Source organism: Oncorhynchus mykiss, chromosome 13 (assembly GCF_013265735.2).
Source record: "Oncorhynchus mykiss isolate Arlee chromosome 13, USDA_OmykA_1.1, whole genome shotgun sequence".
Classification (NCBI taxonomy): Eukaryota; Metazoa; Chordata; class Actinopteri; order Salmoniformes; family Salmonidae; genus Oncorhynchus; species Oncorhynchus mykiss.
In genome coordinates this window covers 20,318,286-20,338,978 of record NC_048577.1, presented here as the reverse complement: position 1 = coordinate 20,338,978, position 20,693 = coordinate 20,318,286, and the positions used below count along the sequence as shown (strand labels likewise).

Sequence of the window (20,693 nt, the reverse complement as noted above, 5' to 3'; positions counted from 1 at the left end):
TCATGCCACACCTTCATTGTTGTGCCTTATAATTACCATGAGTCATGAATGAACGCCTAGCAGCCCCTCCCTTGAAACAGACAACTCTTTGGCACACCTGCATTTTTGTTCTATCAACAGACAATTATTATTTTCCACCTGTCTTGGTATGTCAGAGAAAAACAGAGCACTCTCCATCTCACAGTTCCAATCTTGGGAGGCCAGGTTTCAGTGATCACCCTGCCTACCTGGACTGGAGAATGTGTGTGACGGTTTGTGGCTGGGAAGGGATGCTGAAGATGGAACCAGTTTGTCTGTCTTGGGGAGGGTTTGTTTTCACTGAGTGAGGCACCTGGAAGGCATGCCGAAGGTGGAACCAGTTTGTTTGCTTTGGGGAGGGTATGCTTTCGCTGCGTGAGGCAAGGGGTAGGCAGTCCTACAGGAGTACGGAACAGCATGGACTGCTAACACTGTCACAACTTTCTCACATCGGTGATAAAACTCCTCGGTGGCGGAGTAACAAGAAACTGCATGGTCAAAACAACCCAATGGAGACTAAGGTAAGATTTTGATTTGTTGTCTATTTACATTTTGAAACCTTTGCTGAAGTACTCCATCTAGACTATATGGTGCCAGGTACTATTGTTGTTGCTTAAGAAGTCCACAATGATGTCATTGTAAGGGTCAGTACAACTGAATGCATTCAACTGGAATGTGTCTTCCGCTTGTTACCTAACGCCTCTGAATCAGAGAGGTGCAGGGGGCTGATTTGGAGAAAATCTCAGTCAGCCTCTAATCTCTTACAGCTCTGCACAATGTGAATGAATTTCAAACAATAGGAATTATTTGAACAGAGTAAATGTCAATAGCGTGCCATTTTTTCATGAAATATGATTGTAGCTTCTAGCTCACTGTCAGTGCACTCCTCTTTATGAGTGAATATACAGGTAACTGACAAAATAAATGAAACACCAACATAAAGTGTCTTAATAGGGCGTTGGGCCACCATGAGCCACATCAGCTTCAATGCACCTTGGCATAGATTCTACAAGTGTCTGGAACTCTGTTGGAGGGATGCGACACCATTTTTCCACTGGAAATTCCATAATTTGGGGTTTTGTTGATGTTGGTGTAAAATGCTGTCTCAGGCGCCACTCCATGGCATTTGGTTTTCATTGTTTTCATGCTCATCAAACCACTCAGTGACCACTCATGCCCTGTGGATGGGGGCATTGTCATCTTGTGGATGGGGGCATTGTCATCTTATGGGTGCGTAGCCAAAATGGAGGCATAGCCATGGTAGCCAAAATAATGGGCAAACTAATGGCCTGCAAAGCATACTTTGTATCAATATACCCTTATTTATTCAAGTGTTTCAATTATTTTGGCAGTTACCTGTAGTTATTGTTGGGCGTGTGGCATAATTACATTCAATCTCTGCTCCTGAATGAAGTTATTTAATTCAAAACATTATGGCGGACTTAAAAGCCATAGGGGAATACTGAAACACATAGTTTAATAAGTCTGAGTGATTAATAGTTGTACATATTCATGTTTTGGATGTACAGTATTTGATGAAGAAGTTAATGATGATGATTATGATAATTGTGGAACAAATTATTGTTCTTAGAGCAGCAGTCTCGCTAAGCATGTGACACAAATCACTTACAGGACCTGAAAGAACATACTGGAAGCGATTGTTTACAAATCGCTTTATTTGAGCCCCTGCCACAGCAAGCTTTTCATAATAGAAACTGATGGGTGTGGTCATTTCTGAGTTTACACCCGACTGTAGTGCACTTATATATATATATATATATATATATATATATATATATATATATATATATATATATATATATATATATATATATATCTCTGGACAAACCTGTTGTTCCCTCCATGTCCCAAGGCCATACCTCGAATACCTCAAATGGGCAGCTACCTGGGTGTCAACCATCTGCCAATTTACATATGTAAACAAGTTATCCCCCATAGCCCCCCTTTAGTAATGGTTTCAGCTGATTTAGTGTTTTATGTTCAAATGGGTCAAATGAGCTGTGGCATTATTGTCTAATTATGTTCTTTCTTTGCATTTGATACTCTTGAAGGCTATGAAAGTATGCTGCAGTATTTAGGCCTACATTATTTGATTATTATAGCATGAAACCAAGTTGAGCATTTATTTTCAAATGATTCTGTCCTCCTCAACAGATTTAGACAGAAGAGCTTTTCATAAAGGATCATGGTACGTAAGATCATTCATCCATCAGCCATGATGATAGTAATAACAAGCATATTCCAGCACAATAAGCTAAGCAACAGGGAATGTACTTTTTGAGAAACACCTATGCCTCAGCATTACTTTCTAGAAGTGTATGCCATTTAAAACGTCTATTTAGAAAGGTGATTGTGTTATAGATTTGTAAGTTATTGTAAATAACATGTATTTTTAAGTTTATTGTACATTGTTGGCATTTGATGTTCGGGTTATTGAAACATGACCAATGCTGAGGTCACACGCCTGTCTGCACATTTCTTATAACTATGTTTGTATGTCTGCTTTTAGCCTGGTGTCCGCAGCGGGAGGAGGCTCTCTGATGGGCTGATGCTGGAGCAATCAGAGAAAGGACAACTGGTTGTTTCCAGTGTTGTCGATGGCTCCTTGGCCAATCAGGGGCTGAAAGAAGGTATGACTTTTGAGTCTCTTATCTAATACATAAAAATGTTGTTGAGTCTCAAAGCTCCCAAAAAACTAGAGATTTCACTCTTGGAATTTTTCTCAGACATTTGTGCATGAGTAAAATACATAGCTGTTTTTAAGGACACATTTGGAATCGTTGACATATTCAGTCACCATGCTTTAACTGTGTTTCACTTTGAGAAATGTTATTTTTTTTCAGGAGATGAAATTGTGGGTGCCACAATCAACTTTGACCAACTTTCGAAAGACGATGTGTTGAAAATACTGAGGTTGATGGATGATAATGGATTTGATGAGAAGGTTCAAGTTCTGACGAAAAATAATTTGCGCAAGAGTATGGGGACCTTGGACAGCGTCAAAGCACCAGAGGAGGTTTGTGGAATACATTTAAAGTTAAACAGAATTAGCTGAATAACAAATTAAGTCAATTTTCAAAAGGTTGTTAGATCAATTATATCTATTGCTTCTCTTTGCAGATGTTGAAGGATTCCTATAACAGACTCAATGCCAAAATAAAGAAGTTCATGAAGGAGGACAGCTCTGGACAACCTACAGCTTCTGGGGAAAGATGCTCTCCTAACGCGCAGGTACCGAGACCTCTCTGGGCCAAGCCTGATGTCAGAGGAACAGACTCTACAGTGACTCTCAATACTCCTGGTGGAGAACTTTCGTTGCCTAATGCCAACATGAGTTCAAGGGATCTCTTCCTAGCTCAATTGAATGGGTCTATAGAGGCTGATCCTGATGTCAATATCTCCAATTTACCTTCAGTAGACCTTAAAGGTTCCAAAATAGATCTAGAATTGCCAAATTCAGACATTGGCATCCCATCTGGGAAGATCAAAACACCAAGTCTTGGTATGCCTGACTTTGATATATCTGGACCAAGAGTTAGGACTACAGACATGGACCGCTCAGCGGATGAGATGTGTGTATCAGATATCAGTTTGCCTGACCTCAATACTCCAGATATTGACATACTCCCAGGTAAATTCAAACTAACGAAACCACATGCAGAACTCAAAGCTTCTGATTTCGATGTGAATGCCCCCTCGGGTAAACTGAAGATGCCCAAATTTGATAATGATGTAAAAACACCAAAGCTAATTCTCAAAGCTCCCAAGATAAAAGGTGGACTTGATGCACCTGACTTGGACTTACCCAAAGTCGACCTGAAATCACCTAAATTAGATGTAAACACTCCAGATATTGACATTGATTCACCCACAGGGAAATTGAAAATGCCCAAATTGAAAATGTCAACATTTGGAATGAAGGGGCCACATATTGACAAAGATGGAGGAATAGAAGGACCAGACCTGAATGGGTCATCTCCCCAACTCAAGGGACCCAAAGTAGACCTCAATATTCCAGATGCTGATATTGGCCACCCATCAGGAAAATTCAAAATGCCAACTTTCAAGATGCCAGATTTAGGTTCCTCTGGACCAAAGGTTAAGGGGCCTGGCTTTGATCTTTCAGCCCCCAAGTTTAAAGCTGGGATTGATGCCCCTGACATGGATTTACCAGACATGGACCTCAAAGCCCCTAAATTAGATGTAAACACTCCTGATATTGACATTGATTCACCCACAGGGAAATTGAAAATGCCCAAATTGAAAATGTCAACATTTGGAATGAAGGGGCCACATATTGACAAACATGGAGATATAGAGGGACCAGACCTGAACTTGTCATCTACCCAACTCAAGGGTCCCAAAGCAGACCTCAACATTCCAGATGCTGATATTGGCCGCCCATCAGGAAAATTTAAAATGCCAACTTTGAAGATGCCACATTTAGGTTCCTCTGGACCAAAGGTTAAGGGGCCTGACTTTGATCTTTCAGCCCCCAAGCTTGAAGCTGGGATTGATGCCCCTGACATGGATTTACCAGACATGGACCTCAAAGCCCCTAAATTAGATGTAAACACTCCAGATATTGACATTGATTCACCCACAGGGAAATTGAAAATGCCCAAATTGAAAATGTCAACATTTGGAATGAAGGGGCCACATATTGACAAAGATGGAGACATAGAAGGATCAGACCTGAACTTGTCATCTCCCCAACTCAAGGGTCCCAAAGTAGACCTCAACATTCCAGATGCTGATATTGGCCGTCCATCAGGAAAATTCAAAATGCCAACTTTCAAGATGCCAGATTTAGGTTCCTCTGGACCAAAGGTTAAGGGGCCTGGCTTGGATCTTTCAGCCCCCAAGTTTAAAGCTGGGATTGATGCCCCTGACATGGATTTACCAGACATGGACCTCAAAGCCCCTAAATTAGCTGTAAACACTCCAGATGTTGACATTGATTCACCCACAGGGAAATTGAAAATGCCCAAATTGAAAATGTCAACATTTGGAATGAAGGGGCCACATATTGACAAAGATGGAGACATAGAAGGACCAGACCTGAACTTGTCATCTCCCCAACTCAAGGGTTCAAAAGTAGACCTCAACATTCCAGATGCTGATATTGGCCATCCATCAGGGAAATTCAAAATGCCAACTTTCAAGATGCCACATTTAGGTTCCTCTGGACCAAAGGTTAAGGGGCCTGGCTTGGATCTTTCAGCCCCCAGGTTTAAAGCTGGGATTGATGCCCCTGACATGGATTTACCAGACATGGACCTCAAAGCCCCTAAATTAGATGTAAACACTCCAGATATTGACATTGACTCACCCACAGGGAAATTGAAAATGCCCAACTTGAAAATGTCAACATTTGGAATGAAGGGGCCACATATTGACAAACATGGAGATATAGATGGACCAGACCTGAACTTGTCATCTCCCAAACTCAAGGGTCCCAAAGCAGAACTCAACATTCCAGATGTTGATATTGGCCGTCCATCAGGGAAATTCAAAATGCCAACTTTCAAGATGCCACATTTAGGTTCCTCTGGACCAAAGGTTAAGAGGCCTGGCTTGGATCTTTCAGCCCCCAAGTTTAAAGCTGGGATTGATGCCCCTGGCATGGATTTACCAGACATGGACCTCAAAGCCCCTAAATTAGATGTAAACACTCCAGATATTGACATTGATTCACCCACAGGGAAATTGAAAATGCCCAAATTGAAAATGTCAACATTTGGAATGAAGGGGCCACATATTGACAAAGATGGAGACATAGAAGGATCAGACCTGAACTTGTCATCTCCCCAACTCAAGGGTTCAAAAGTAGACCTCAACATTCCAGATGCTGATATTGGCCATCCATCAGGGAAATTCAAAATGCCAACTTTCAAGATGCCACATTTAGGTTCCTCTGGACCAAAGGTTAAGGGGCCTGGCTTGGATCTTTCAGCCCCCAGGTTTAAAGCTGGGATTGATGCCCCTGACATGGATTTACCAGACATGGACCTCAAAGCCCCTAAATTAGATGTAAACACTCCAGATATTGACATTGATTCACCCACAGGGAAATTGAAAATGCCCAACTTGAAAATGTCAACATTTGGAATGAAGGGGCCACATATTGACAAACATGGAGATATAGATGGACCAGACCTGAACTTGTCATCTCCCAAACTCAAGGGTCCCAAAGCAGAACTCAACATTCCAGATGTTGATATTGGCCGTCCATCAGGGAAATTCAAAATGCCAACTTTCAAGATGCCACATTTAGGTTCCTCTGGACCAAAGGTTAAGAGGCCTGGCTTGGATCTTTCAGCCCCCAAGTTTAAAGCTGGGATTGATGCCCCTGGCATGGATTTACCAGACATGGACCTCAAAGCCCCTAAATTAGATGTAAACACTCCAGATATTGACATTGATTCACCCACAGGGAAATTGAAAATGCCCAAATTGAAAATGTCAACATTTGGAATGAAGGGGCCACATATTGACAAAGATGGAGACATAGAAAGACCAGACCTGAACTTGTCATCTCCCCAACTCAAGGGTTCCAAAGTAGACCTCAACATTCCAGATGCTGATATTGGCCGTCCATCAGGAAAATTCAAAATGCCAACTTTCAAGATGCCAGATTTAGGTTCCTCTGGACCAAAAGTTAAGGGGCCTGACTTGGATCTTTCAGCCCCCAAGTTGAAAGGCGGAATCAGTCCCCTAGATCTGAATCTGCCAGATCTCAAAGGCCCCAAACTAGGCCTAAATGCACCAGATGTAAACTGTAATATGCCCTCAGGTAAAATCAAAGTACCTACATTGAAGAAACCAAAGGTTGATCTGAATGCTCCTGATCTGGACATTGATGGCCCCTCTGGTAAACTGAAAATGCCCACATTTGGGCTGTCTGGTAAAATGCCAAAATCCACTAAACTTAATCTCAAAGCCCCAAAGATAAAGGGGGGAATTGATTCCCCAGACTTGAATTTACCAGATGCTGACCTCAAAGCCCCTAAACTAGATAGAAATGCCCCCGATTTTGACATCAATGCATCCCCTGGGAAATTCAAAATGCCCAAATTCAAAATGTCTAAATTCAGAGGCCTAAAAAGACCAGATGTTGACATTGATGGAGACTTAGAGGGCGCAGATATAAATATCAATGCCCCCACAGCTAACCTCAAAGGTCCCAAAACAGGTCTAAAAATGCCCGATTTGAAGATGCCTGATTTCGGGCTATCTGGGCACAATGTAGATAAACCTAACTATGACTTACCTGATATTGATCTCTCAGCCCCAAAGCTAAAAGGGGGCATCAATCCCCCAGATTTGAAACTACCTAAAGGTAAAAGCAAAGGCCTAAAACTAGACCTCAATGATCCAGATTTGGATGTTGACGCTCCCTCAGGAAAACTGAAAATGCCCAAATTTGGACACTCAGGCACGATGCCAAAAGGACCAAATCTGGACATAAATGCAGGTGCGAAATCACCAAAGTTCGGTCTAAATATGCCAAAGATAAAAGCTGGGATTGATGCGCCTGACATGGATTTACCAGACATGGACCTCAAAGCCTCTAAATTAGATGTAAACACTCCAGATATTGACATTGATTCACCCACAGGGAAATTCAAAATGCCGAATTTGAAAATGTCTACATTTGGAATGAAGGGGCCACACATTGACAAAGTTGGAGATATAGAGGGACCAGACCTGAACTTGTCATCTCCCAAACTCAAGGGTCCCAAAGCAGACCTCAACATTCCAGATGCTGATATTGGCAGTCCATCAGGAACATTCAGAATGCCTACTTTCAAGATGCCAGATTTAGGTTCCTCTGGACCAAAGGTTAAGGGGACTGACTTGGATCTTTCAGCCCCCAAGTTGAAAGGAGGAATCAGTCCCCTAGATCCAAATCTGCCAGATCTCAAAGGCCCCAAACTAGGCTTAAATGCACCAGATGTAAACTGTAATATGCCCTCAGGTAAAATCAAAGTACCTACATTGAAGAAACCAAAGGTTGATCTGAATGCTCCTGATCTGGACATTGATGGCCCCTCTGGTAAACTGAAAATGCCCAAATTTGGGCTGTCTGGTAAAATGCCAAAATCCACTAAACTTAATCTCAAAGCCCCAAAGATAAAGGGGGGAATTGATTCCCCAGACTTAAATTTACCAGATGCTGACCTCAAAGCCCCTAAACTAGATGGAAATGCCCCCGATTTTGACATCAATGCACCTTCTGGGAAATTGAAAATGCCCAAATTGAAAATGCCTAAATTCAGAGGCCTGAAGGGACCAGATGTTGACATAGATGGAGACTTAGAGGGCCCAGATATAGATATCAATTCCACCACAGCTAACCTCCAAGGTCCCAAAACAGGTCTAAAAATGCCTGATTTGAAGATGCCTGATTTCAGGCTATCTGGCCCTAATGTAGATAAACCTGACCATGACTTACCTGATATTGACTTCTCAGCCCCAAAGCTAAAAGGGGGCATCAATCCCCCAGATTTGAGACTACCTAAGGGTCATCTCAAAGGGCCCAAATTAGATCTCAATACTCAAGATGTTGATGTTGATGCGCCATCTGGTAAACTGAAAATGCCCAAATTTGGGCTTTCAAGTACAATGCCAAAAGGACCAAATGTGGACATAAATGCAGGTGCGAAATCACCAAAGTTCAGTCTACAAATGCCAAAGAATAAAGGTGGGATTGATGCCCCTGATGTGGATCTACCAGACATTGACCTCAAAGCCCCTAAATTAGATGTAAACACTCCAGATATAGACATTCATTCACCCACAGGGAAATTCAAAATGCCCAATCTGAAAATGCCTACATTTGGAATGAAGGGGCCAGATATTGATCTAGATGGAGATATAGAGGGGCCAGACCTGAATTTGTCATCTCCCAAACTCAAGGGTCACAAAGCAGACCTCAACATTCCAAATGCTGATATTGACAGTCCATCAGGAAAATTCAAAATGCCAACTTTCAAGATGCCAGATTTAGGTTTATCTGGACCAAAGTTTAAGGGGCACGACTTAGATCTTTCAGCCCCCACGTTTAAAGGGGGAATTAGTCACCCAGATTTGGATCTGCCACATGTTGACCTCAAAGGCCCCAAACTAGACCTCAATGCACCAGATGTAAACTTTAATATGCCCTCAGGTAAAGTCAAAGTACCTACATTGAAGAAACCAAAGGTTGATCTGAATGCTCCTGATATGGACATCGATGGCCCCTCTGGTCACCTGAAAATGCCCACATTCTTGCTGCCTGGTACAATGTCAAAATCCCCAGTCTTGAGGCTCAAAGCTTCAAACATTAAGGGGGGAATTGATGTTCCAGACATGAATTTACCAGATGCTGACCTCAAAGCCCCTGAACTAGATGTGAATGCCCCAGATCTTGACATCAATGAACCCTCCGGGAAATTCATAATGCCCAAATATAAAATGCTTAAATTCAGAGACCTAAAGAGACCAGATGTTGACATTGTTGGAAACTTAGACGGCCCAGATATAGATATAAATTCCCCCACAGCTAACCTCAAAGGTCCCAAAACAGGTCTACAAATTCCAGATTTGAAGATGCCTGATTTCGGGCTATCTGGGCCAAATGTAGATGAATCTGACTATGACTTACCTGATATTGACCTCTCAGCCCCAAAGCTAAAAGAGGAATCAGTCCCCCGGATTTGATAATATCTAAGGGTCATCTCAAAAGCCCAAACTAGACCTCAATGCTCCAGATATGCCCTCAGGTAGATTCAGAGTTCCAACCATAGAGAGGCCAAATGGTAGCATCAAAGCCCCTGATTTTGACATCAACACTCCTACATTCAAAATGCCTACATTTGGGTTATCTACACCAAAATGACCAGATCATGACATCAGTGCTGACCTAGGTTAAATTGTCAAAGAGGAAAGGTGGGATTGGTTCACCAGATCTGGACCTACCTACAATTGACTTAAAAGCCCCTAACATAGATTTAAACACTCCAGATATTAACATTGGCTCACCGTCTTGGAAATTCAAAATTCCTCACCTCAAATGCCTAAATGCGGGCCTTTCTGGTCTGAAAGGTCCAGATGCTGTAATAGATGGAGACATTGAGGGACCGGACCTGAGCTTGTCAACCCTGAAAGTAAACACAGGGATCGGTAGTCCAGATTTAGACATAAATGTTCCCTCTGGTAACCTCAAAGGCCCCCAAGCTGATCTCAATTTGCCAGACAGTAACGTTGCTATACAATCTCGAAAATTCAAACTGCCGTCGTTAAAATTGCCCCAGCTTGGAAGTCCCAATTGAAGAGCAGTATCAGATATGGACTTCATGAAAGCAAATGACATTTCTCCTCCAAAAGCTAAAGTGGATCTAAAAGCACCCGACTTGAAAGTTAGTCACCCAGATGTCAGCCTGAGTTTACCCAAAGCTGATATCAGAGGCCCAGAATACAAAGTGGCATCTCATAGTAAACGCAGATCTGATATCCCAGGTAGAGCGCATGTAAAAGATTTTGAATGCCAGGTGGAGTATATATAAGTGCCTGTTGGGAAGTCTAGGAAGGTCAAAGGTATGGCTAGTTATCTCATTGCAGATATTGACTTGCCAAAAGTTGATTACCAAGTGTTTGGTGTGGATCTCAGAGGTTCAGACCTTAACCTTGACGACCTCACAGTGAAATTCTAAATTCCCAAATCCAAGACTTCTAAATTGGGTAGTTATACAAGAATACCAGATATAGACTCAAGTCTTCCCAGTATTAACACCTCAATCCCTATATTCCCACCCCAAAGTGTGGATTAGTGGTTTCACAGACAGATTTTAATTTGAGAAAAACTGACCTCAAGGGCAATAAACAATCTGAAAGCCCCAACTGGTGAAACCGGCAGATAAAAAGAAAAGTTCAAAACAGTCTAAAATTGTAGTCTGTGAAAAATTTGACTCATGGTTCAAACCCCCAAATTTCTGAAGATCAATAATATTTAATCGCTGTACAGTATTTCCCAAACATGTCAAAGGGGATGCACCAGACGGAACTGGGAGCCTGAGAAATCGGCACAAGGAAGAGTCAAACCATAGATCTCATACACTCAGATGTCTCGATTTCAGTGCATCAAATGTGGACCTTGAAGTTCCAGAAGATGAGAACTTAAAAGGGTCAAAGCTTACAAAGCTTATTAAGCATTCAGACAACTGACTAAATGTAATTTTAGGCTTGTTTGAATCACAATCTTCTGTTGAAACATAATGCAGAAAACTTCTGTTACTAGCACTTATTTGTACTTTTTATGTAAATTGATTGGTGTTTGTTATGAACATGTTGAAAATGTATGTGTAAAGGGTTCTCATTTTGTCTTTGGTTTTACAAATTGGATGAAAAGCTATTTTAAAATGTGTTTTTACTGTACACTTGCTGTTTTACAATAATTTGTTTTATCTTTACATTAATGCAACAAAACAATTAATTCAAAACAACTGCTAAATGCATTAGCCGAAGCAACATTATTCTGACTCGATTCTGACAGTAGGCCTTATTTTCCATATTTTTGCATTTGAAATAACCTCTGGAAAATGAATTCTGTCAAGTATGATAAAACATTTAACTCAACTGCTATTTTTGTAGAACTATTTATTTATTTGTTTGATTAAAAAAATTATAGTATTGCTTCACCTATTAGAGATTTTCACCTCCGCACCACTCGGTGGTAGTCTTATCACGCTTGACTTTACACAATATAAACGTCATCAGTACAATATCTTTTGCACCACCTCACAACCTTTCTGGTATTTCATTCCAAATAATGTGTTTAATAAATTGGGAGGTCTTCAATTTTTACTGAAATGTAATTATATTCCTGAAAGATTACCCGCTAAATTGGCTAGGTTTCCCCAACAAGCTTTAATCAAATCAAATCAAATCAAACTTTATTTGTCATATGCGCCGAATACAACAAGTGTAGACGTTACCGTGAAATGCTTACTTTACAAGCCCTTAACCAACAGTGCAGCTCAAGAAGAGTTAAGAAAATATTTACCAAATAAACTAAAGTAAAAAGTAACACATTAACATAAAAATAACGAGGCTAATCGTAAACTGGTACTTCCTGATTTAGTTTTTGCTTGAAAGCAGGAATCATGAGGATATAATTATGGTCAGATTTGCCAAATGGAGGGTGCGGAAGAGCTTTGTATGCATCTCTGTGTGTGGAGTAAATGTGGTCTAGAGTTTTTTTTCCTCTGGTTGCACATGTGACATGCTGGTAAAAATTTGGTAAAACTGATTTGTTTGCCTGCATTAAAGTCCCCGGCCACTAGGAGAACCGCTTCTGGGTGAGCATTTTCTTGTTTGCTTATGGCCTTATAGAGTTGGTTGAGTGCGGTCTTACTGCCAAATTCGGTCTGTGGTGGGAAATAGACAAATAATATAGATGAGAACTCTCTTGGTAGAAAGTGTGGTCTACAGCTTATCATAAGGTACTCTACCTCAGGCGAGCAATACCTTGAGACTTCTTTAATATTAGACATCGCGCACCAGCTGTTATTGACAAAAAGACACACACTCCCACCCCTCGTCTTACCAGACGTAGCTTCTCTGTTCTGCCGGAGCATGGAAAATCCCACCAGCTCTATATTATCCATGTCGTCGCTCAGCCACGACTCGTGAAACATAAGATATTACAGTTCTTCATGTCCCGTTGGTAGGATAATCGTAATTGTAGGTCATCAATTTTATTTTCCAATGATTGCATATTAGCAAGTAGAATGGATGGCACTGGGAGTTTACTCGCTTGCCTACGGATTCTCAGAAGGTAGCCCGATCTGCGTCCTCTTTTCCTCCGTCTTTTCTTCAAGCAAATTATGGGGATTTGGGCCTGTTCCCGGGAGAGCAGTATATCCTTCTCATCGGACTTGTTAAAGGAAAAAGGTTCTTCCCATTCGTGGTGAGTAATCGCTGTTCTGATGTCCAGAAGTTATTTTCGGTCAAAAGAGACGGTAGCAACAACGTTACGTTGCACCCCATTATTTCTATCTCTATTTTGCACATTCTTCCACTGCAAATCAACCATTCCAGTGTTTTACTTGCTATATTGTATTTACTTTGCCACCATGGCCTTTTTTTGCCTTTACCTCCCTTATCTCACCTCACTTGCTCACATTGTATATAGACGTATTTTTCTACTGTATTATTGACTGTATATTTTACTCCATGTGTAACTCTGTGTTGTTGTATGTGTCGAACTGCTTGGCTTTATCTTGGCCAGGTCGCAATTGTAATTGAGAACTTGTTCTCAACTTGCTTACCTGGTTAAATAAAGGTGAAATCAAAAAATAAAAAGTTACAAATAACGCAAAAAACTAACAAAATGGCACAATTGGTTAGGAGTATGTAAAATGTCAGCCATCCTCTTCCGCGCCATCTTAATGTTGTCACTTCTGCTCTCCTTCTGCTTTGTGATCAAAGCCATTCCCAGAGAGAGTTTATTTCTGTGATCAAAGCCATTCCCAGAGAGAGTTTATTTTTGTGATCAAAGCCATTCCCAGAGAGAGTTTGTTTCTGTGATCAAAGCCATTCCCTGAGAGAGTTTATTTCTGTGATCAAAGCCATTCCGAGATAATTTATTTCTGTGATCAAAGCCATTCCCAGAGAGAGTTTATTTCTGTGATCAAAGCTATTCCCAGAGAGAGTTTATTTCTGTGATCAAAGCCATTCCCAGAGAGAGTTTATTTCTGTGATCAAAGCCATTCCCAGAGAGAGTTTATTTCTGTGATCAAAGCCATTCCCAGTGGTCTAACTACACTAATGAAAACTCATCTTAGCTTTGGTGATGATCACAGAGCTTATCCAGAACTTAGTTTGGAAGGTGTGGGCTTACTTGAAAAATCTTGTTGTAACAAAGACATAAGTCAAATTTTCCATTCACGGAATCAACTTACACCTAGAGGAATATTTTTGGTGGGAACATGCTTATTCCTGACATTGCCTGGAAAAAAGCTTGGTTGATGCCTTACCAATATTGTATACCAAACAAATGTAAGGAAGTGCACTTTAAGATTCTACATAATATATATCCATGTAATTCTATGTTGTCCAAATGTGTGGCTGTTGATGACATCTGCGTTTCTGTGAAAAAGGTATAAATCTGATTCACTTGTTCTATGAATGTATATCTGTGATAGATTTTGGGGGAAACTTTGCAGAATACTTACCTTTTTGAACAATACTTATGTTTTTGTCATGAAGGATATAATATGTTACTATTGCAATGATAACAAGACCATTGAAATTATTGTGAATTTTTTTATTCTTGTTGCCAAATACTTCATACATAAACAAAAATTCCAGAATTCTATACCAAAATATTTTTGATTGAATTAAATCATCTTGTTAAGACATTAACCCTAGTGAATAACAAAAATCACAACATCTTCCTGAATCATTATAATGAGATTTTTTCAGAGTGAATACAATTGCACTAGAATTGTCGTTCTTTTTTACAATTATTTTGTATATATATTATTTTTTGTATGTATTTAGTAATTTCTTGTTAATATCTGTTTTATTTCTTAGACATGATTGATGTAGGGATGTAAGTTAATGATATTTTTTTATTATGAATAAACAAACAAAAATAAAAAATATTTAAAAATACATTTTAAAAAAAAGACACACGACCTTTCTGAAAATACATGTTTGTTTAGAAATGTGATCTGTGTAATGCGGTTTTAAAGAAATTGCACGTATTTGATTGTCTTAATTGGGTTTACAGAAATGTGTTGTTGCTATATCAGTTAACGTTACTGTTAGGATTGTGTAATGGAGGAAAATTAGGTGCAGGAGAGCAGAGTGTAGTGAACAGGCACACTTTTTTATTCCGGTCAAAATGACAGCACACAGTAACATAAAATGTGCCCAAAACACGGAACATAGACAAAAAGTAACGTGCGTAACAATATCCACAATATCCACACACCTTGCCTGACGAGGATTCAGTCTCCTAGCTGGCCAGTTGTACTCCAGGTTGCGGTGGTCAATCCAGATGAGGAAAGGGTGTTTAGCCCCCTCAAGCCAATGTCTCCACGCCTTCAAAGCCTTAACTACAGTCAACAGCTCCCGGTCCCCCACATCATAGTTCCGCTCCGCCGGGCTGAGCTTCTTCAAGAAGAAAGCACAGGGGCGGAGCTTCGGTGGCGTGCCCGAGCATTGAGAGAGCACGACTCCTATCCCAGCCTCTGACGCGTCCACCTCCACTACGAATACCAAAGAGGGATCCGGATGGGCCAGCACGGGAGCCGAGGTAAACAGAGCTCTCAGCTGCCCAAAAGCCTTGTCCACCTCAACCGACCACTGCAGACGTACAGGACCCCCCTTCAGCAGTGAGGTAATGGGAGCAGCCACCTGACCAAATCCCTGGATAAATCTCCGGTAGTAACTGGCAAACCCTAAAAATCGCTGCACCTCCTTTACCATGGTAGGAGTCGGCCAATTACTCACGGCTGCTATGCGGTCACTCTCCATCTCCACCCCTGATGTGGAAATGCAATACCCTAGGAAGGAGACGGACTGTTGAAAGAACAGGCATTTCTCAGCCTTGATGTACAGGTCATGTTCCAACAGTCGGCATGTGTAGCGGAGTATATCAGAATGTCATCGATATACACCACTACACCCTGCATCCCTGAAAATCCCGTCTACGAAGGATTAGAAGACTGATGGAGAATTCATCAACCCGTACGGCATGACGAGATACTCATAATGCCCTAAGGTGGTACTAAACGCTGTCTTCCACTCGTCTCCCTCTCAGATACGCACCAGATTGTACGCACTCCTGAGATCCAGTTTAGTGAAGAAGCGCACCCCGTGCATTGACTCAATCGCCGTGGCGATAAGATAACTGTACCTCACCGTGATTTGATTGAGACCTCCATAATCAATGCACGGGGGCAGACCTCCATCCTTCTTCTTCACAAAAAAGAAACTCGAGGAGGCGGGTGAAGTGGAGGACCGAATGTACCCCTGACGCAGGGATTCGGAGACATATGTCTCCATAGCCACCGTCTCCGCTTGCGACAGGGGATACACATGACTCCTGGGAAGTGCAGCGTCTACCAGGAGATTTATCCCACAATTCTTCTTACAGAAGGCGAGAACTAAATCACGGAAACCCCTACACACCTCCCTGAGCACTCTCGCGACCACCCCGTGAGAGCCCTCTTGTTGCCAGGAAATGGTGGGGTCATGACGAGCCAACCAGGGAAGGCCTAGTACCACGGGAAACGCAGGAGAGTCAATGAGAAAGAGACTGATTTTCTCATTCTGACCCAACTGTGTCTCCATGTCCGTGGCCTCCCTGATTAGCCCGGACCCTAATGGTCGACTACCCAGAGCGTGAACCAGAAAAGGTCTATCCACAGGAATAATGGGGATCCCTAAACTAAGTGCTAACGCTCTGTCAATAAAATTCCCAGCTGCGCCTGAATCGACGAGCGCCTTATAATGGGAATGCGGGAGAACTCAGGGAAACAAACAGGTCAAGGTCCAGAACTCCAGCACGAAATCCTGTGCGCTCCTCGTCCCCTGCCTCTTTGCAGCGTTCACCCGCAGCTCTACCTTCGGGCGGTTGGTCAAAGACGGCCCGGAAGCGGCGGGTAAACTCCTCGAAGTGGTCCAACGCCGCTTCTTCCTCTCCCCACACAGCGTTTGCCCACTCCAGAGCTCTCCCCGACAGGCATGAGACGAGGGCGGATACTCTCTCCCTTCCTGAGGGAGCTGGGTGAACAGTGGCCAGGTATAGGTCCAGTTGGAAAAAGGAACCCCTGGCACTGTGCGGCCGTCCCATCATACTCCCTGGGAAGGGAGAGACGTATTCCACTGGAGCTGGATCCGGGCGGGACGGGTAGAGATAACCCGGCCTCTCCCAGCGGTTCATGGTGCGTTCCTCAACCGGGGTACCTGCTCCTGCTGTAGGATTCTGTTAGGATTGTGTATTGGAGGCGAAGTCAGGTGCAGAGTGTAGTGAACAGGCACACTTTTTATCCCGGTCAAAATGACATCACAAAGTAACATAAAATGTGCCCAAAACACGGAACATAGACAAAAAGTAATGCGCGTAACAATATCCACAATATAAAAATACAGGTAACACAAACAATTCTACACAAAGACATGATGGGGAACAGAGTATAGAGGAATAAATCCATATGAATTGATTGGGGAATGAAAACCAGGTGTGTGGGGAACAAGACAAAACAAATGGATACATAAAAAATGGAGCGGCGATGGCTAGAAAGCTGGTGACGTCGACCGCCCGAACGCCGCCCGAACAAGGAGAGGAGCCGACGGCGGAAGTCGTGACAGTTACAGTGTGTGGTAGAGGCATTACTAAAAGTTTGAGTATTAAAACAGGCTAATGCTAACTTAGCTAGCTGTCACTTTATTGTAGATATGTAGTGGCTGGTATGACCAGTAGTACATATAAATGCTGATCATCAAATGTCCTTTTTTAAGTGAATGCTCTACTCTTGAATGTATCCATTCCTTACAAATTTGTGGACCCTGCAAGATCAAGTAGGTCTGCTTTTCATTCATTGCCTTCTTATTATGCACTTAGCCAGAATAGATTCTGGAATCTGCAGTATTAAGGGTCAGAATCTATTAAGGCTATCATGCACTATTTATAATGTATCATTGAACTGATGGTGCGAATTTAATGGGGCAGGTTTGCAAGTTCTTTTTTTTACATCCCTAAAGTTTTTTTTTTTACATCACTAAGTTTGGTGTGGAAATCAGCCTTACAATACAGGCAGTATGCTCGTGTATCATCTCCAATTAACGGATTCAACCAGCCTTTGAATTCAGGGTTTGATTCCCACTCCTTTCTGTATTTTTGAGTGTACAGTTTAGACTGAGACACGATGAGCTAGCCAGCTAGATGTTTAGTTTAGGTCACGGAGAGGCACACACACAGTGGACAAGGTGAATAAGTGACTGAGGCTTCCCGCATGCGCGATACATTTGTAGTCTGGTCTCGGAGGGGTGAACACCTCCTGCTCTGACTGCAGCTGGGAGGGACTGCTGCATGAGGACTGTGCTGCCTGTGAGTGCTTTGGGATGGGGGTGGGGCCCCCGGCAGCACCCACTGCTCGTTGAGAACAGTAAAAACGATACGTGCATTCACGTCAGTCTCCAAAAGTCTCCAATAACACCAGAAAAAGTCACTAGATTTGTCGCTAGTCGATTTTTTTGAAAATGTGTCTCTAGAGGGGTCTGAATACTCGCTAAATATAGCGACAGAGTCGCTAACTTGGCAACACTGCGCACATACCCAGAAGCAAAGTCATTTACATAGAGTTTGAGTTTGAATAAAACCAGTTCATTTGGTAAATCTAGCCTGCTATAAGTTTTTCAAGAAAGAGACCTAATGCATGCGCCTTATGTAAAAATAGTCTTAGTTAGCTTGTCAACTATAAAAACAGGTTCAAGCGTAATCAGATAACCTTGCTTGGAAGATAAAACTACTTTCAACGCACACTAATCCCATGTCCCTGTCGCTAGAGTAGTGAATTCAAATAGCTTTGGCTGCCGTCTATTGGAAAGAAATGGTAACTACACTGAGTCAAAGTAGACTTAAATAATATATGCTATTTAGCAGGCGCCTTTATCTGGGTACATGGTAGTCTAAACAGATCATGTAAACAGGATTACAATGTTGATGTCATGGATGGTCAGTCCTTGCATCTATTACTCTGTCTATGAATTGGAGAGTGGATACATTTCTCCAGCCCCACCCCTCAGCTTTTTACCAAAAGAGGAGCAGGGAGTCACTTTGTTATTGTTGCTGATTGCCACTTTAAGAAGTTAAGATGCAGATTAAATACACACCAGAATATGTTACAGATCATATACAAATGTCCCATCACTCAGACAGTTAGTGAATACACAGCATCCAGCACAGCAAAACAATCAATCAATCAATCAAATGTATTTTACAAAAGCCCTTTTTACATCAAAAGAATAACCACAGTGGTTATAGAGGGTGCAACAGTTCAACGCCTCAGGAGCAAATGTCAATTGGCTTTTCATAGCTGAGCATTCATAGGTTGAGAAAGAGAGGTGAAACAGCAGAACCGGAACAAGGTAGCACATCCGTTGAAACGGGTAAAAAAAATGATGTGGAAAAACAATTCCACTCCGATTCCCTTCATGGATGGATGTATCTTTGAATTTGTTGTTGAACGTCCTTCGCCATTTTCGGAACACCAGCCAGCTCCCCCAAGGTGATCGATAGTATGTCTTGGCTCACACTGTGATTATTGTGATTCTGAGCTCACAGGTTCATACAGGGAGTTATGGTCTTCACTGATCTCACTCTTCGTCAGCTCCATCTGTGGCGTGTAGGGGCAGGACTATGACCTCTTCTCCACCGAAGCACAGGAACACTCTGGCACTCAGGGGTCAGTTTGAGTTTGGCATGCTGTACTAACCGTTCTTTCCTATTGGTAGAAAACAATTAAGGCATCTATTAGGCTATAGTTATATTCAAGAAACACTGCATATACTTGAAATAAACAATAGTCTTATAAATAACATTTGCATGTACCTCCTCTGCCTCCTGCACAGTCTTCTCCAGGATGAAAACATTTTCAGGGATGTCATCCTGACACAAACAAACGTTTTGTTAAGACAACTGAACCCAAATATATCAGTTGGCATTAACAAGCTCCCGGTCTTGTAGGCTTTGTCAACACACACACACACAGCAAATACAGAGACATTTATTTTTCAGAAAACATTAGCTATGCCAACTTCAGTCTAGCCAAATGAGGTGGAGGTAACGAAACATTACAAAAACAAATCTGTCAACAAAATGTATTCCAGTACTTGACTAACTGAGGTGGAAGCTAGCTACAGTAACTATCTAATAACAGGGGTACACAGAGAAACTATGTTGCAATTTTCATTGCAGTTGAGTTGCTTGCTAACGTTATTTGCTGGAGGGTGTTACACAAAACACTTCAGACGCAATTAGCTAGTTACCTTCAACTAGAGTTGCAACAAAGTTATCCAGTATCTAACGCTAGCCTAGTCAACAACAGTCATGACCAGTTAACGTTACATCACTGCATTGACTGGCGTCGCCTCCTCCGTCAGCGAAGTTGATGATGATCGGTCGGTAACCCCTACACCATAACCCTCAAAATTTCAAATCGAGCCGTTAAATTCTACAACCACCAAAAAGGAAGTGATTCCCAAACCTTCCATAACAAAGACATCATCTACAGAGATGAACCTGGAGAAGAGTTCCCTAAGCAAGCTGGTCCTGGGGCTCGGTTCAGAAACACAAACACACCCCACAGAGCCCCAGGAGAGCAACACAATTATACCCAACCAAATCATGAGAAAACAAAAATATAATTACTTGACACATTGGAAAGAATTAACAAAAAAACAGATCAAACTAGAATGCTATTTGGCCCTAAACAGAGAGTACAAAGTGGCAGAATACCTGACCACTGTGACTGACCCAAACTTAAGGAAAGCTTTGACTATGTACAGACTCAGTGAGCATAGCCTTGCTATTGAGAATAGTGATGGGTTGTTAGCGAACGAGTCAGCTCAAAGATCCGGCTCTTGTAGGTGAACGT

General features: G+C 41.9%; 1 protein-coding gene across 2 annotated transcripts in view; it reads left to right on the top strand.

Annotated features, from left to right (window-relative positions):
• Positions 1 to 329: 329 nt before the first annotated feature.
• Positions 330 to 20,693, top strand: part of si:ch211-69b7.6 (neuroblast differentiation-associated protein AHNAK) — a 38,845-nt gene continuing 18,481 nt past the window's right edge. Inside the window, exons 1-5 of one of the 2 annotated variants that reach the window (XR_005035489.1) lie at positions 330 to 539; positions 2,194 to 2,227; positions 2,549 to 2,669; positions 2,883 to 3,055; positions 3,160 to 10,542. Coding sequence is in view for 1 of the 2 variants with exons in the window: in XM_021557077.2 (XP_021412752.2) it covers positions 2,225 to 2,227; positions 2,549 to 2,669; positions 2,883 to 3,055; positions 3,160 to 9,744 (6,882 nt within the window). In the remaining variant the exon portion in view is untranslated. Of the gene's footprint in view, positions 540 to 2,193; positions 2,228 to 2,548; positions 2,670 to 2,882; positions 3,056 to 3,159; positions 11,665 to 20,693 lie in introns of those variants that run through there. The other variant, XM_021557077.2, reaches the window with a different exon arrangement.